The sequence below is a fragment of the Neoarius graeffei genome, chromosome 27 (assembly GCF_027579695.1).
Source record: "Neoarius graeffei isolate fNeoGra1 chromosome 27, fNeoGra1.pri, whole genome shotgun sequence".
Lineage (NCBI taxonomy): Eukaryota > Metazoa > Chordata > Actinopteri > Siluriformes > Ariidae > Neoarius > Neoarius graeffei.
The window spans coordinates 30,167,867-30,186,640 of record NC_083595.1 but is presented as its reverse complement, the minus strand read 5'-3'; the positions used below and the strand labels follow the sequence as shown (position 1 = coordinate 30,186,640).

The 18,774-nt window shown below is 41.4% G+C and overlaps 1 protein-coding gene across 2 annotated transcripts in view; it reads right to left on the bottom strand.

Moving 5' to 3' along the window:
• myo1ea (myosin IEa) overlaps positions 1 to 18,774 on the bottom strand; it is a 117,480-nt gene that overhangs the window by 32,381 nt on the left and 66,325 nt on the right. For both annotated transcript variants that reach the window (XM_060911924.1, XM_060911925.1), the window contains exons 15-19: positions 14,297 to 14,382; positions 10,784 to 10,865; positions 10,251 to 10,357; positions 4,421 to 4,519; positions 898 to 1,042 (exon numbers count right to left, since the gene is read on the bottom strand). In XM_060911924.1, coding sequence (XP_060767907.1) covers positions 898 to 1,042; positions 4,421 to 4,519; positions 10,251 to 10,357; positions 10,784 to 10,865; positions 14,297 to 14,382 — 519 coding nt within the window. The remainder of the gene's footprint in view (positions 1 to 897; positions 1,043 to 4,420; positions 4,520 to 10,250; positions 10,358 to 10,783; positions 10,866 to 14,296; positions 14,383 to 18,774) is intronic.

Sequence of the window (18,774 nt, the reverse complement as noted above, 5' to 3'; positions counted from 1 at the left end):
GCGTGCAAAGGCGCGACAGTCAAGTGTTCACCTATCGTGTGACCACAACTTTTAGCTCACGTGTACATCACCATCAAAACACCTCATTTTCATCGATAACCCATCACGAGCTGTAGTGTGACCGTAGCTTAATGAGGCGGATGTGACGTCAGATACAATCCAGCAACTGTACCCTACTACGAGTAAAAATTAGCTTCAACTTGAAAAAAAAATTTGCAACCCACTAGATGGTGCTTCGTGGCCCACTGGTTGAGAGACACTGGTACAAGCCACTTGGCTAAATTATTACGCACTAACCTCAAACATTTTGCTCCATCATACCATTTGTGGATAAACAGAATCAAATTTTAATTGTTGGTTGAATAGTTTCAGGATTCCTGGTTTCTTCCCAAAAACACTTAAGTACTGTAATATTGGCTACTATAAATCACCTCTAGGTGCGAATGTGTGTGCATGTATTCCTGACCCATGCGTAGTGCTCCTTGGATAGATTACAAATCCGACAGGATCCAACCTGACCAGCATATAGCAGCTACTATAGATAAATAAATGAACTTTCAGCCTCCTACCTATAGCTGATGCTGGTGTGACACCAAACTGTTGGGAATAATGTGATTTTGGCTACTATTGTTTGAGAAACAAGCTTTTTTTTTTGTAAATGCATAGCATTATATTATATTGTGTCATAAACCATATCTGCTTGAGAGACTGAACTACTGGACACGGTTTTAGGGAAGTACGTTATTCTCATAGCTCACAAACCTAAAGACATAAAATTAAAACACGTCTTGGCTGATTGATTACATTTGGAGTGAGAAGACAAGACGGATTGATCCTAACGGCATGAAAAGAGTGTTTTTTTTTTTTCCTCAGAGTAGACTAAACCAGGACTCGTACCGATTCAGGTGCTTTGATAAAGAGCTTGGTGTGTCCAAGCTGGTATTGGTCCTGGTCCATGTTGACAGAACGCAGGAGATGCAACACTCCCTGCTTTTCATCTCCACGCCACGTCGGCCATGACTCCTTTGTCAAGATAGCGTACCTAAAAGTAGAGGAAGAAAAGGAGAAAAGTGTTTGCTGGGGTACACGAAACCACAGAACCAACAGGACTGGTAAAAGTTGCAAGTCTAGGATTTAAGGACCGTCTCTGCTGACCAGCCGTATGATTAATGTACAAAACAGAGTACAGCCTGTAATTGGAAAGTGACATTTTTTTTCCATCAGCTGCAAAATACTCCTTGAAATATGTGTGTGGCCTATGCGTTTATACGCACAGTAAATACATTTGAATTAAAGCTGACATGCATTGTGAATTTTAAACGCACAATCATTAATTCATTTCAAATGTCCTGGAGTAGAGCAGCAAGCAAGAAAAGCCGTGTCATTATCCAATTCTATTCTGTATGTATATGAATATGGCTTTTCTCACGATGGCATTTTAAATGCGGGATCCAGCAGTGGAAAATGGTTCGAATTCAAAGACGACATTTGCTGTGACAAGGCTAACAGTCTGAATACAAAATCAGCCTTTCAAGGCTATATACTGTATATAAATGCCTCTGGTGCCTATAGCTGTCCATCCAGAGCAGAAGGACAAAGAAAAAGAAAGCGCTGTCTGTTTGTGCGTGAGTGTCCATACATGCATGTGAGGGTATGGGTGTGTGGGTGTATACAGTATCTGGACAAAGCAAATCGCATTTCTTTAGTGTAATGTTAACTAATCCTCAGACTTATGACACTACATGTTATCATAAGTATAAAGTATGGCACTCTATCTTTCATACTTCTGAAAAATATAGATTATAAAAATTTCTCCTGTTTGTGTAAGTGATTCAAAAAGCAAAACCACACAACTGGATATAAGAAGTGTCATAGCGAATCAAAGAAATGGTCTATTAAGCTACGGGTCACACTACAGCTCGCGATGGGTTATCGATGAAAATGAGGCGTTTTGGTGACGGTGCATGACGATATATGTACAGGCAAGCTAAAAGTTGTGGTCACACAGCAGGCGAACACCTAACTGTCATGGCTTAGCGTGCTCGAGCAGCCACACTTGTTCACAAGACCCAGTCGTTATAGGAAACACCTGATGCTGATGCTGACTTGAGCGCAATCAGCACACACACAAAGACACAGAGGCTTTGTGAAGTATTATCATCACGGTCACGTTTGTTTCTAGCCATGTTTATGACTCTGCTTTCGGTTTCGTTCTTGTAAATATCGCGCTTGCTAATAAGCACTCTTCTTGCACTTAGAGCCGTCTACCGCCGCATACCTGACAGAATACTTGCAAAGTCTTTGTGAAAACAGCATCCTTATACGCATGTGCTGATTGCGCTCAAATCCGCATCAGGTGTTTCCCATCACAACTGGGTCCCAAGTGCGTGCACAATGTGCTCTGAAGGATCCCCGAAAGTAAATGCATTAACAGGTAAGTCTCGGGGAAGGTTAGGCTGTGGCAAGCCGCTGTGTTGATGAGGCTCCCGAGAGCATTATGGACACGGATTTGAGATAAATACATCTCAAAAGACTCGAAGAAGGTTCCCCGAGATTCATGAAGTATTCACTGCTTAGTTTGCCGACAAAAACATCGCCACCAAATTTCATGCATACACTGAAATTTTTTAATGACATTTTTGGCCACTCACGAGGCAGAGACACAGCAAAAAAACAACTCGCGAAGCTCGGAGAACAATCGCAATGTGTTGCACGATTGGTGGCGATGCTACAAATTTTTAATCGCCAAGTATTTGCAAACCCATCGCGAGCTGTAGTATGACCAGGGCTTTAGTTATTGAGGTTTTTCACCCACATGACCAAGTCATGTGAGGCTGCCATTTTGGACGTCACGGCTCGAATCAGTTTGAATGCGAGGAAGGCAACAAACGAAAAACATAAAAGAAAAAGGAGCGAGATGCAGAAAACACCTTCACTATCCAGCGACGTAGGGCATTTACAGGGCGAGCAGAGGGAGGGGTATTTGCAAAAATTGAGGTTAGCAGGCTTAGAGAACGACGTTTACCTGCTTCCACCAGGATTGTTCACTGACGTACGGAAGTACACGAAGCCCTCGTCTTTACCTGACTTCGGCCCACATGATCTGTATACCTATGTCGTTAAAAACCCATCGCCATACACAGGTATTGATCTGAAAGCGTATAAGAGTTTGGATGCCTACAAATATTTTGTGTCAGGCTGGGTAACATGCCTACATCAGCGGGTCGTCCCTGGAGCCGGTGGTCGCCATCTTATTACAGCTAAGGTTTGTTCACATTTTCATTTACTTTCGGTCCTCAGGATAAACAAAATGTTATTAAATGTCATTGAAATAACTTCTTAGTCTGTTGAGACATGGCCAGTTATAAATTTGCTGTTACCAGGCAATGACCAAGAACTGTATTATTAGGGTCGGTGTCTGTATTGTAGCAGTGTACTAGCAGCTAGCTGTTAGCACTAGCTAATGTCAACAACATCGTAGCTAGTATGTTACTGTAGCAATGTTTACGTTCAGTCATTTGGATGACTGTTAAAACCTTTCAGTCTCAAGTTTTTCCTTTACTGTATTTACTAGTTTACTGAGCTAGCGCGCTCGGGCAAGCTGGGAGCTAGCGCGCTCCGGTGCCGCAGTGCGCTAGCTCCCAGCCTGCCCGAGCGCGCTAGCTCCCAGCCTGCCCGAGCGCGCTCGCTCCGGCAAGCTCGGACGTCGGCTCCAGCAGCTATTTACACTGGATCCGGTGTAAATAGCTGCCAGATCATAATTACAATAAACTAGTAAATACAGTAAAGGAAAAACTTGAGACTGAAAGGTTTTAACAGTCATCCAAATGACTGAACGTAAACATTGCTACAGTATCATACTTGCTACTATGATGTTGACATTAGCTAGCTTGACCTTCAAAACGGCGGACACCGGGGCGTCACGTGACCCTGTGACGTCAGGTGAAAAACCTCAATACACGCACACTGTTCCTGACTATAATCCTGCCATTACGTAGCATAAGCAGCAAGTATGCAACAGATGCTGTCAGTATCTCAGAGCCGTATTTGTGGCATCTGAGCATCATTTTATAATCCAAGCTGGAAAGAGAACGAACAATACCAGACATGAATTTGTGTGATTGTGAGTCGCCTGCTTTTCGTACACCTGTGTAAAATCAGCAGCTGCTCGGTTTCTTTCTCTCATTTACGGTATGAACCTCACGCCTTAAACATGAAACTTTCTTCCAATTTCCACTGCTACTCCCTCCGACATTGTTCAATTATCCTCATTTTCTCCTCTTTTCCTTCACGCCCTCTCAGATACGAGTCTGCTTTCTGATCTCAAGCCAAAACACAACACTTGATCCTTTGCACATCTGTGTACTGTGTGCTGTGCTCCGGGTGGGTCAGTAAAGTTTAGTGTAGGTATTTTTTGTACCTGTTGAGGAACTTGCGGAAGACTCTTCTGTAAGCGTAGCCAGCACGTCTTACTCTGATATTCTCCTTTAAACCAAGATACTCCACCTGATGCTTCACTCTGAGGTAAGAAAAGCAGACATTATTAAACTCTTGCACACGTACGCGCGCACGCGCGCGTGTGTGTGTGTGTGTGTGTGTGTGTGTGTGTGTGTGTGTGTGTTTTTCATAATTCAGTCTCATAATTAGCTCCTCTATTTAGAAAAGGTTTTGTAGACTAGACAATGGAAAATCTAAGTGAAGCATGCTTCAAATCCAGACCACTTTCTGACTTTGAAAGGCACTGAACATTTTTCTCAGCTCTGAGGGCAGAAAATTAGACCAGAGACAGGAAAAACATTTCACAAGGCCACTGCTGCTGAATGGCTGTGCAACTGCAGCTGGGGTGAAGATACATTGGTTATTTATGGGCACTGATTTAAAACAAAGATTTGTTATCTGATTTGCACAAAAAGCCATATGGAAGCGGTGTATTTTCCACATCCTCTCTGAAACTCAGTTTAGTCACACACACAGCAGGCCTAGTGCTAATTGCGCGATCAACCAAAAGCCTGTATTCACAACAGGAAGGCTGTAACAATATAGCTGCACCTGCAGCAGTACAGCTCACACCAAAAGCACCAGACGGAACAAGCACGAGGAGAATAAATGATCACAGCTGTCAACTTTGTGAACCAGAAAATCCTAGCAGGCAGAGAGAAAATTGGTTGAACTGATACTTAATTGCAGAAATGTTTAGATTTATAAACAAACAAGTTCAATATATAAGCGCATATATATGTCTCATCTCATTATCTGTAGCTGCTTTATCCTGTTCTACAGTGTCGCAGGCAAGCTGGAGCCTATCCCAGCTGACTACGGGCGAAAGGCGGGGTACACCCTGGACAAGTCGCCAGGTCATCACAGGGCTGACACATAGACACAGACAACCATTCCCACTCACATTCACACCTACGGTCAATTTAGAGTCACTAGTTAACCTAACCTGCATGTCTTTGGACTGTGGGGGAAACCGGAGCACCCGGAGGAAACCCACGCGGACACGGGGAGAACATGCAAACTCCGCACAGAAAGGCCCTCGCCGGCCACGGGGCTCGAACCCGGACCTTCTTGCTGTGAGGCGACAGCGCTAACCACTACACTTGGCCATCCATGGGTGGCCAAAAAAACTCAAATTAAATCTATTGGCCAAGACACCCCTTAAAAGTTTTTCTTTCACCGAATGCGGTATCACAAAGGGTGCTCAACAGTCTGTTAGACAGAAATAAGAGAACATAGAATGCAGCACTTGACCAAACAGAACAGAGTATTCAAAAAAAGCTGTGTAATAAATCTATACTTTATATCAGCCCCTCTCAACCGGGGTGCCATCTGGCTTCGTTAGGGGTGCCGTCAAAAAATGATATATTCTAACATTTAAATAAATAAAATGAATTAAAATTCCTAAAAACGATAGTTACACTAATGCAGATCATTGCCGCCTCATGCATCATCAAAATTTGTCTCATGGCCCCCTTTCCCATATCACAACGTCACTGCCGGGGTCAGCGTATGGTCAGCGTGACTACGTATATTTTATATGGGGGTGCCTTGAGAATTTGCATACTTCTGAAGGGTGCCGTGACTGAAAAAAAGGTTGAGAAATGCTGCTTTATATAACTGTTACAAAATGAACATAAGTACAGCAGTTCAGTCTACATTATATTATATTATATCACATCACATTACAGGCATTTAGCAGGCACTCTTATCCAGAGCCACATACAACATACCCAGAGCAGCCTGGGGAGCAGTTGGGGGTTCGGTGCCTTGCTCAAGGGCACTTCAGCCATTCCTACTGGTCCCCAGGGAATCAAACTGGCAACCTTTTATCCTCAAAGCTGCTTCTCTAACCTTTAGGCCATAGCTTCCCCCATATTATGTTGCACACAGTAACAAAAAGTATTCAATTATACACACTTAACTTGTGCACTTTTAAAACTGACATAAAAGGCAAATCCATTCAAGAGCCGTTTCACAATCATGGCTGTCTTTTTGAATAACACCAACTAACTCCTGCAACTAGGTCCAGTATAAATATGCTGAAGTTTCTTCTACCTTATTTTACAGGGACACACCAGTCCTACCTACAGCAGTAATGTCTTTTAAAAGTTCTTATAACTATGTATGTAAGAGTCAAATCTGGGCTCAGTTTTGACCCTGTGGTCATTTCATTTAATTCTGCTTTAATTATTACGCTTAGATTTGACCGATTACATTCAGAATTGCATTTTTTTAAAGCACTAACTAGGTTTTACTTTGAGATGTACAGTGCTGCTTGAAAGTTTGTGAACCCTTTAGAATTTTCTATATTTCTGCATAAATATGACCTAAAAACATCATCAGATTTTCACACAAGTCCTAAAAGTAAATAAAGAGAACCCAGTTAAACAAATGAGACAAAAAATATTTTATTGGCCATTTATTTATTGAGAAAAATGATCCAATATTACATATCTGTAAGTGGCAAAAGTATGTGAACCTTTGCTTTCAGTATCTGGTGTGACCCCCTTGTGCAGCAATAACTGCAACTAAACATTTCAGGGAACTATTGATCAGTCCTGCACAGTCCTGCTTGGAGGAATTTTAGCCCGTTCCTCCGTACAGAACAGCTTCAACTCTGAGATGTTGCTGGGTTTCCTCACATGAACTGCTCACTTCAGGTCCTTCCACAACATTTTGATTGGATTAAGGTCAGGACTTTGACTTGGCCATTCCAAAACATTAACTTTATTCTTCTTTAACCATTCTTTGGTAGAACGACTTGTGTGCTTAGGGTCGTTGTCTTGCTGCATGACCCACGTTCTCTTGAGATTCAGTTCATGGACAGATGTCCTGACATTTTTCCTTTAGAATTTGCTGGTATAATTCAGAATTCATTGTTCCATCAATGATGGCAAGCCATCCTGGCCCAGATGCAGCAAAACAGGCCCAAACCATGATACTACCACCACCATGTATCACAGATGGGATAAGGTTCTTAAGCTGGAATGCAGCGTTTTCCTTTCTCCAAATCTGACACTTCTCATTTAAACCAAAAAGTTCTATTTTGGTCTCATCTGTCCACAAAACATTTTTCCAATAGCCTTCTGGCTTGTCCATGTGATCTTTAGCAAACTGCAGACGAGCAGCAATGTTCTTTTTGGAGAGCAGTGGCTTTCTCCTTACAACCCTGTCATGCACACCATTGTTGTTCAGTGCTCTCCTGATGGTGGACTCATGAACATTAACATGAGCCAATGTGAGAGAGGCCTTCAGTTGCTTAAAAGTTACCCTGGGGTCCTTTGTGACCTTGCCGACTATTACATGCCTTGCTCTTGGAGTGATCTTTGTTGGTCGACCACTCCTGGGGAGGGTAACAATGGTCTTGAATTTCCTCCATTTGTGCACAATCTGTCTGACTGTGGATTGGTGGAGTCCAAACTCTTTAAAGATGGTTTTGTAACCTTTCCAGCCTGATGAGCATCAACAACGCTTTTTCTGAGGTCCTCAGAAATCTCCTTTGTTCATGCCATGATACACTTCCACAAACATGTGTTGTGAAGATCAGACTTTGATAGATCCCTGTTCTTTAAATAAAACAGGGTGCCCACTCACACCTGATTGTCGTCCCATCGATTGAAAACACCTGACTCTAATTTCACCTTCAAATTAACTGCTAATCCTAGAGGTTCACATACTTTTGCCACTCACAGATATGTAATATTGGATCATTTTCCTCAATAAATAAATGACCAAGTATAATATTTTTGTCTCATTTGTTTAACTGGGTTCTCTTTATCTACTTTTAGGACTTGTGTGAAAATCTGATGTTTTAGGTCATATTTATGCAGAAATATAGAAAATTCTAAAGGGTTCACAAACTTTCAAGCACCACCGTATATGTTACAGGTAAAAAAAATTTCAACCTAGGTGATTTTTTTTTACCTGGGTTAGAAATTTTAACCTAGTTCATAGTTTCCAACCTCGGTAAAATGTTTGATTATCTAAGATTTTGAAAAGGGATTTTCCCATCACTTCTTTTGCCTCTCTTTCTTCCATCCACTTCCTCTCTGTCTACATCTACCTAGTATTTCCGCTTGTCTGTCTGGCTACCTATTCATAATTTCCAACCTCAGTAAAATGTTTGATTATCTAAGATTTTGAAAAGGGATTTTCCATCACTTATTTTGCCTCTCTTTCTTCTATCCACTTCCTCTCTGTCTACACCTACCTAGTATTTCCTTTTGTCTACCTACCTACTTTTTTTTTTAACATATCCTATTTCTATACTTAACCAGGATTTGAACTCAGAACCTTCTAATGCTTAAGCCAACACCTTAACCACTAGACCAGTCACACACACACACACATACATATATATATATATATCACCATCACCCCTTCAAAATACATATCACTCCATTGCAATTGTGACTGGTCTAGTGGTTAAGGTGTTGGCTTAAGCATTAGAAGGTTCTGAGTTCAAATCCTGGTTAAGTATGGAAATAGGATATATATAAAATTGCTATAGCCTATCTATAAATAAAATTTATTAATGACTCCAGTCTTATTACATCATCAACTACATGTAGTTTAAAATACAAAGGCTTCCCAAATCCTAAATACAGCAAGTCTCCCCAATACAAGTAGCAAATTATGAACTGGGCTAAAAATTCTAACCTTGGTTGAAAAATTCCACCTGAACTACAATTTTGACCTGTAACATATGCTTTCATTCACAAAAGACAGATATTTAAGTAGACGTTACATTTTTTTGTAAACTGTCTCTGACTGTATCCTTTGCCCATTAAAATGTCCTCTACAGAAAACACTCACCGTACGATGAGGTGGTAAAATGATTTTTTTAAAGAAAATATTTGTCTCTTTTGAAGCAGAATACGCCATTTTTGCATGGTAAAAACAGGACTTGAAACAGATGTGAGACACTTTTGCAGCAGAGCTTCACATGTGGTTGAAATGTGAGTCCGTCAAAAGTGTCCTCTCCGGAAAACCACGAGGATCGTCACCGCTTCAGTTGTTATTACAGTTACCACCATGTACAAACATCGCTGCACAGGACTTGAAAATTTGTACTTAAAATCACATCCCTTAACAGTTTATCACTTTGTATCCCTTACTCTTATAGACTATAAGAAAGGTGGTCAGTTTTAGAAACGAACTATATGCCTCTTCTCACCACATCTAACACGGCCAGTATACGAGCTGTAGCTCAAATTCTGCGCAGCTCATTTCCATCTCAAAAGGTAATTTTTGGCAGCAGAGACACACAAAATAAAAATCCGAGGTTTGATTTTTGGACTATTGTGGACCTGAAAAGTTTACGCTGATTGTGAAACAGCCCTCAAAGGACACATAGATGAAGTCAGCAGAAAGTGAAGGTAATTGCAAACGCATCCATTCTTCTTCAGTGAATTGGTTTGAGATGTAGACACTTGTGAATAACAAGAGCAAAATAAAAGCTGGGAAAGTCTTGGCCAAGGTAACAGACCTACATGTGTCTTTGCTTTGTGAACACAAAACAGGTCTGTGTTAAAATTACCGAGCTAAGATGTTTTTTAATGCATCATGCTTAACCTGTATCTGGGATGCAAAACACAGATTAAGCAAATATTACTTCTACATAGGACTACATGTCTTGAGATTACGCCCGTAGCTGAGTCACCATAAAGATAATATGAAAATTCTAGGCTCTCTCTGTGTGTGTGTGTGTGAGAAGAGAGGTTTCAGTGATGACCAAAGTGTGCGTGTACCTGCTCTCCTCCCAGTCTCTGGGCTTCTTAGTCTCGTTGGGTTTGATACAGCGTATGTAGTGGGGCGTACACTTCATGAGTGTGCTCACCAGATCATTGGCTTGTTTCTGGTCAAGAAATAAAGAGAGACGTCATGGATTACCTCCTGTTTACACTTTAAAATGTTTGATGAATCATCAGCATTACTGCGTTAACACACTACAAACACACAAGACATGGCGTAAGTGCCATTTTGAATTCATGTTGTACTGCACGTGGTCACATATAGTAAACATTTATTAACAGAATTCAACATCTGCTCTTAGCTGTACAACGTGAGTGAGTGTCGAATAAAATGTCTGTTTTTGATTTTTTCTCAGTACAGAGAAATGTGTCAAACTTCTCTTCCCTAGAAAAATCACACATACACGAGAGATGAGGTTGGTGAAAGTGGAATATTCTTTTAAATGCACACATTCATTCTTATTATTTCTCCTGCTACTTCTCTCTCCACTTCTCACACATACAGATCGGTACCTTACAATTCAACACACCTTGATTTTACTGCCTGCTGTGGTGGGGCGACCTTTCTTCTCGGCATTGAGGTTTTCTGGGAACAAGGCCCGAATAAAAGCTCTGTTGAGGAAGAAAAACCAAGGCAGACAGGAATAATTATGGAAGAAGTGGAGCATAAGAGAGAAAAGGGGAGAGAGAGAGAGAGAGGCAGGCGTACAGACAAAAGAGCAGACACTTGGGAAGACTGGAGTGTTTTCGACTCGGGTCACTGAAGTTCTGCCGCACCACAGTCCATATTGTTTTGGCGCTTTAGAGACAGTACAGTCTCTACACACACACATGCTCTAATCACTACCATCATTTCCTCTTGAATGGAATTTTCCTGTGCTGGAATTCAGAGCAGTATATATCGCACTGAGGCATTCATTTGTGTCACACTAATAATTTGGAACTCAAAACACCATAACCCGTGACCTCCGCGTCAGTCAGCCTCTAACACATGCTTGTGAGCATTCCAGAAATTCTGGGTGTGTGTTGATCTCTTTCAGCCTCGGTGAACAACTGAAAATGTCTCAGAGGTTACCTTTTTGACATTTAATTACTTTTACATTTACAGTATTTGCCAGATGCCTTTATCTAGAGTGTCTTACAGAAGTGCTCAATAAATACATCCTGATACTGGTTCACTAGGTCGCGGACGAAGAATACGTCAGTCTAAAAAACTCTGTCAGGGACGTAGTATAGTCAGAAAAGTACAAAGACAACACATTTTTTATTTTTAAATAAAGTGCCAATTTAACGGTAACATAACATTTGCGTTAATATATCCCCGTCATTGGAGATTCAAGATTTGCTTCTTTAGTTTTGCGATGGTGACTGGCACACAGCTTGTGACTTTCAAGCTACCAAGTAGTAGAAATAGTTCTAACCCAAAATCTTCAGGAACACCACACAAATAGTTTGGCTGAATGTAATTTATAATAATAAAAATAAGAAAACATCACGGTGTTGGGTGCAGCCATCTAAGACAACTAGTATGACTATTACCTTTACACGGTTTGGTATAATTCCATGCATGACAACAAGAGGCATGGCGGTTTACTCTAATGACATTTGACAATTGGTCTTTGGCCGTTTTGGGTTAACTGCCATTTTGGAGGTATTCTGTGGTCAAGGCCGTTCTGTAATCAGTGTAAACAAATACTGCACCCATCCATTGGTGACCTGTCCATGGGCTTCAAGGAATTTATAGCTTGGGAACTGTTCACATTTATATGCACTTGTATCATGAAAATGATAGTTGGTAATATCCAAGTATGAGGTTCAAGATGGCAACACAGGGTCAGCACTCCAACTTTCTGCAGTCAAGTAGTATGGATCAACGTTGTTAACAGATGACAATTTATTGAAATAACATTATATTACAGGCATTTAGCAGACACTCTTGTCCAGAGCGACGTACAACATACCCAGTGGAAAGAGCAATTGGGGGTTAGGTGCCTAGCTCGAGGGCACTTCAGCCATTCCTGCTGGTCCAGGGAATCAAACCAGCAACCTTTTGGTCCCAAAGTTGCTTCTCTAACCATTAGGTCATGGCTTCCCCTAATGGTCCCTGGCATCCTTGCAGAGTTTGTCTCGGTCTGGTATTCTCTCACTTTGCTTCTGCTTCTCCAGTTTTACTGCTACCAAAGAGTATAAAATTTCTTTGCAACTTCTTTCACCTCTCACTCTAACAGTACCTTCAAAATGGTGCCTTGATGATGTAAACATGTGCGACTGCCAAAGACCAAGACCACAGGCCTCAACCCCAAATGTTTGAAGAAGGAAGTGTCTCAAAAAACTAAAAGTTTGTAAATGGTATTATTACCTACATTTGAAAATGCCTATGTTACAAAATCATTGACGATTTGAGCATGAAAATCTTCACAGAAAAGATTTCAGGTTTCATGAGCCTTGTAGGGGGCAGCATGGTGGTGTAGTGGTTAGCGCTGTCGCCTCACAGAAGGAAGGTCCTGGGTTCGAGCCCAGTGGCTGGCGAGGGCCTTTCTGTGCGGAGTTTGCATGTTCTCCCTGTGTCCGTGTGGGTTTCCTCTGGGTGCTCCGGTTTCCCCCACAGTCCAAAGACATGCAGGTTAGGTTAACTGGTGACTCTAAATTGACCGTAGGTGTGAATGTGAGTGTGAATGGTTGTCTGTGTCTGTGTGTCAGCCCTGTGATGACCTGGCGACTTGTCTAGGGTGTACCCCGCCTTTCGCCCATAGTCAGCTGAGATAAGCTCCAGCTTGCCTGCGACCCTGTAGGACAGGATAAGCGGCTACAGATAATGGATGGATGGACAGACTTGTAGGTCCAGTCTGAACCCCAAGACCCTAAACCCAAGTTTGCTGATCAACTACACTACCGTTCAAAAGTTTGGGGTCACTTTGAAATTTCCTTATTTTGAAAGAAAAGCACTGTTCTTTTCAATGAAGATCACTTTAAACTAATCAGAAATGCACTCTATACATTGCTAATGTGGTAAATGACTATTCTAGCTGCAAATGTCTGGTTTTTGGTGCAATATCTACATAGGTGTATAGAGGCCCATTTCCAGCAACTATCACTCCAGTGTTCTAATGGTACAATGTGTTTGCTCATTGCCTCAGAAGGCTAATGGATGATTAGAAAACCCTTGTACAATCATGTTAGCACAGCTGAAAACAGTTTAGCTCTTTAGAGAAGCTATAAAACTGACCTTCCTTTGAGCAGATTGAGTTTCTGGAGCATCACATTTGTGGGGTCGATTAAATGCTCAAAATGGCCAGAAAAATGCATTGACTATATTTTCTATTCATTTTACAACTTATGGTGGTAAATAAAAGTGTGACTTTTAATGGAACCACAAAATTGTCTGGGTGACCCCAAACTTTTGACCGGTAGTGTATGTTTGAGGGACATGTAAAATAATGTACATTAGAATTCTCAGAATGATTCTTTTAAGATTCTTTTCCATTTTAATGACTGAATAACTAAAGAACAGACATCAGCCAACTTTTTTTTTTTCTCCTGAGTGTGAGTTCTATACAGTTTAGGGACATTATGATCTTTAATAAAGTTCAGAGGTTAACGCTGTAGGACGGCGTATGCGCAGATGGACCAGGGCCCCTGTGACAACAACGCAGCTGACAATAACGGTTAAGTAGTAATAGTAATTCCGTTCTATTCTTTTTTTTTCACCAATAGACAATCTGCTCGTCTGAAGGAAGAATGATCTTCACTGCACCTTTCTAAAACATTTAAAAGTATATTTGCCTCACAGCACGTGTTTCTGCATTGCGGAGGACACACCCCTAACCTAGCATGAGCCACAATAAGACACAATAAGGTGTCCGTTTGGACAGATGGTTTCTGGAACGCAGAGGAGGTGCAATCATTGCACACATGCGCGCGCACACATACACACACGCAACACTGACACACTTTGGTTGCTGCAAGTTAGGAGCATGATTTGCATACATTAGAATAGGCTGCCAGCACAGGTGCATAATGGGTAAAAAGAATGACACACTCACATTTCACTGCTCTGCATGAGCTCGATGAGGTCAGTGAACAGGACGTCTCTGTTTCGCTCACAGAAGCCGTCAGCATCATAGGACACCTGAAGACACGCAGGCACAGATATTTGCATCCAAATTATGCAATATTCATTTTAATAAGACTCATAGTTGATATGCCAAAAGGTACATTATAATCCAGCTAAGACTCCTGTTACAACAAGTACAGAAGATACAAAATGGAGGACGTGTTTGTTTCAGTAGTGTGCAGCAGTCATATAATTACTTGACGGCGATATCATCTGATACTTTACCAACCGTGATATAAATTATTCCAGGTGTCCTTGTACGTCGCTCATCAGGAGGTAACATGACCATCATTCTTTTTTATTTTTAAGCAACTATTTCTACAGTACCTAAAGAACCAAGCCACAACAAAACTGAAAACCTTTTCATCACTAATCTGGTTGTAATTTTGTCATGTCAGTTTTGCATAGGGAGGCAAACTGCAAATTGTTTTTGGTCAGACTGCAGCTTGTAACTTCTCGTAATGTTGGCAGCATTAAGAAAGTAGAGCCACCATATGTACACGGATCATGGAATTACAAGAATGATTATTTTCCTATTAGTCATAGACCTTTGGTTAGGGAGCTTTCGTAGTTAAGGTGGTTTTATTTAGGGAGTCTTTTAAAAGAAATTGTGCATTATCTATGGAATGTGGGTATTATAATTCAAATCGGTCTTCAAGTATTTGTACAGGAATTCTCATCAACGCTCCATCTGTCCCAGCATGCCTCATTAAACAAGAGCTGTGTGTGTGTGGGTCCCATACATTCATGGTTATTCCTCATCTGTACACAGTCCCTTCCAAAAGTATTGGAAAGACAAGGTCAACTCTTTTGTTTATGCTATACACTGGAGATCTCTGGGGTTGAGATCAAAAAGATGAAGATGAGATGACCAATTACAGTTTCAGCTTTCACTTCTTGATATTTACATCTAGATGTGTTAACCAACTTTGAACACTGCACCTCTGGTGGCAGATGAACCATTTTCAGTGAGGAAAAGTATTGGAACAGATAGATTTAAAGTACATTTAAGCAAATAACACTTCATATTGGGTTGCCTATCCCTTGCTTGGAATAATTGCATCAAGATGATGACCCCCTGACATTACCACACTCTTGCATTCTTCTTTCGTGATGCTTTTCCAGGCTTCTACGGCAGTTGTGATTTGCTTTGGGGGTGGGTTTACCTTCAGTCTCTTCTTCAGGAGGTGAAATGCATACTCTACTGGGTTAAGGTCTGGTGATTGACATCTACTTTTTTTCCTCTGATGAAGTGCTTTGCTGTGTTGGCAGTGTTGTCTTGCTGCATATTGAAGTTCCAATTAGATTGGATGCATTTCTCTGTAAACTGGCAGACAGACTGCTTCTGTAGTGTTCTGGATTCATTCTGCTGCTACCATCATGAGTTACATCATCAATAAAGATGAGTGAGCTTGTTCCGGAAGCAGCATTGCAAGCCCAAGCCATGACACTACCTCCACCATGTATGCCTTTCCCTCACTTTGCTACAGGTATCCTGGTTCCAGAACTTTTCCATCTTTTCTGAGTTTCAACATGGCTTGCTTTTCTTCCAATAGACAGCTCTTTGGTCTTCATGTTGTTGGTTTATCCTTTTTAAGAACAAATGCAGTCTTCACTGTCAAAAACCAGGGTTCAAACCAAGAATGGACATTCAGAGCTATTCACTGTTTAAACAATCAATCAATCAAACAGGGCACATCTGGGCAACAAGAAGCACATCAGTCACACATTCCAATATTTTTTGATTACTTGAAAAATGGGTGGGTTTAAACGACACTTGTTCCAAGTTGTTTAACACATCTCAATGTAAATATTACATTGCATTACAGGCATTTAGCAGACGGTCTTATCCACAGCAACATACAACAGGATCCTGACGTACCCACAGTAGTGGGCAGCCCAGGTGCTTTGCTCAAGAGCAGTTTAGCCATTCCTGCTGGTCCAGGAAATCAAACCAGCAACCTTTTGGTTCCCAAAGCTGCTTCTCTCACCATTAGGCTATGACTTCCCCAAATAGCAGGAAATGAAAGCTGCAATTGACTACTTTCACATTACCCATAATGCTTTGCGCCTTGGGGGGGGAACCAGGCGCTATATTTGTTTACTAAGTCAGATAACCTCAGTCGTTTCTTCAAGTTCACATGGGGGAAAAATGAGTTTTCCTGGTTTAAAGTTTTATAGAATACCTAAAGAGGCTTAGTGTTGAAAAGTGTGGTTCGACAGAATTCGCCGTCAAAACTTTACACCGACAGACAACACGCGACTGTGTTCTGCACACTTCAGTGGTGGAGTAAAGTCTGATGACCCAAGTCACGAAGTCTACAACCCATCTGTCTTTGTGTTTAGTCATAAAACATGCGAAAACCGAAAAACAAGGACAAGTCAAAGAACGACTTTATTGAAGGATCAATTCCCAAAACAAAGCACAAACAATGCAGGATAAGTAAGCTTACATGTCCTTCCCCTTTTAGAGTTTCTGTAGGTAGATCGAATGTAGGATTTGACCCTGTAGCCCTAACAGCCCAAAGACTGTCTTAATCTGGTAGCCAGAGGTGGAAAAACTGGACTGACAAAGTAAAAGTCCTGCTTAGGTTTTCCTTCTTCCTGTGCTCTCAACACAGGTGATGTCACCAATTAGCTCATCAACCTGGCTTAGGGGATGTGGTAATTAGGATCAGCTGGTTCATTGAATTGGCTGGAGCAAAAATGTGGCAGGGTTTTGACTTTCTGCACCCGGGTTTTTCCACCTCTGCTGGTAGCGTATGAGCTCGAGGAAAATCAGAGTGAAGGAAATCAACTTAGACTTTAAAAAGAAATTTGACAGTTCTGCTGTGTACTTACTGAGTGAATTCCTTGCTTGTGTTCCCATGCACGAAGCATTTTGTATTTTCTTACAGCTTTCCCGTCATAACCAGCCCCCAGCAAAAATGATTTCACTGTGGATTCTTCTATGATCAGTGTCGATCTTACTCAGCTCTTCTGCCAATCTTTTAACTTCTGCAGGTTAGTAATTGTTGGAACACCCGTGTTGACAGATGAAGAAGGCTGCTGACTCACTGTCATCCAAAGTAGAGATGTTCAAAGCATTCGATACGATATTTACAAGCACTTTTTTACTGACTGATTTCTCAAAGTCCACAGAAAAGGCTTTGCAGATTTCTTTAAGCCTTGGTTTAATTAGTTCTGATACTTCTTTGAAGGTTTTAGGGAGATTTAAATTCGAAAGACTGCTGCCAGTGTGCGATGCCATGTTGTTTTAGTTTGTTTATATTTTGGTTAACCCCCCCCCCCCGGTGCAAAGCATTATGGGTAACGTGAAAGTAGTCAATTCTGATCTATTGTCTCATTCTTTTTTTTAATGTCAAACACAAATGTTTTCAGTGTACAGCAAAAACAACAGAATGGACCTTCCTGTTCCAATACTTTCAGAGGAGACTGTATGGGACAATATATGAGGTTGAGAGGGAAAGAAGACAATACAAAAGACAAGATCATGAACCAAATCTCAACTCATCTCATCTCATTATCTCTAGCCGCTTTATCCTGTTCTACAGGGTCGCAGGCAAGCTGGAGCCTATCCCAGCTGACTACGGGCGAAAGGCGGGGTACACCCTGGACAAGTCGCCAGGTCATCACAGGGCTGACACATAGACACAGACAACCATTCACACTCACATTCACACCTACGGTCAATTTAGAGTCACCAGTTAACCTAACCTGCATGTCTTTGGACTGTGGGGGAAACCGGAGCACCCGGAGGAAACCCACGCGGACACGGGGAGAACATGCAAACTCCACACAGAAAGGCCCTCGCCGGCCACGGGGCTCGAACCCGGACCTTCTTGCTGTGAGGCAACAGCGCTAACCACTACACCACCGTGCTGCCCCATGAACCAAATATAAAATAAAAAACAAAACAAAACGAAACACCATATAGCTGGCATACAAACAGGAACAAAATATCTACACAGTGGACAAATAAAATGAAATTCATGTTCAGCCAGTCAAATCTTTTTTGAATAACAGACGTGTTACTATTTCCAGATAAACAGGCAACTGACACGGCACTGTCTCTTAAAACTTTCTAATATAGACTTAACTGATTTAAGTGCACCGACCTTTGATAAAGCATCATGTAGTATATGACAGAAAGCAACCAGTTAATATGTCCTTAAAGAGACCATATTAGGAAAATGTGAAGTCTGAAGACTTAAGCCTTCCTACTTTTACACACTGTTCAAAACTGATGACATGAATCTCTCACATCACATACAGTGCATCATTTCAGTAACTCACTGTGAATGACCTTGCACAGTCAAGTGCGTTTGACAAGAAGCATCCGTGTGATAACTGTGACCGGCCCGTGGAAGCCAATCAACATGCAGAACAACAAACACACAGGGTACG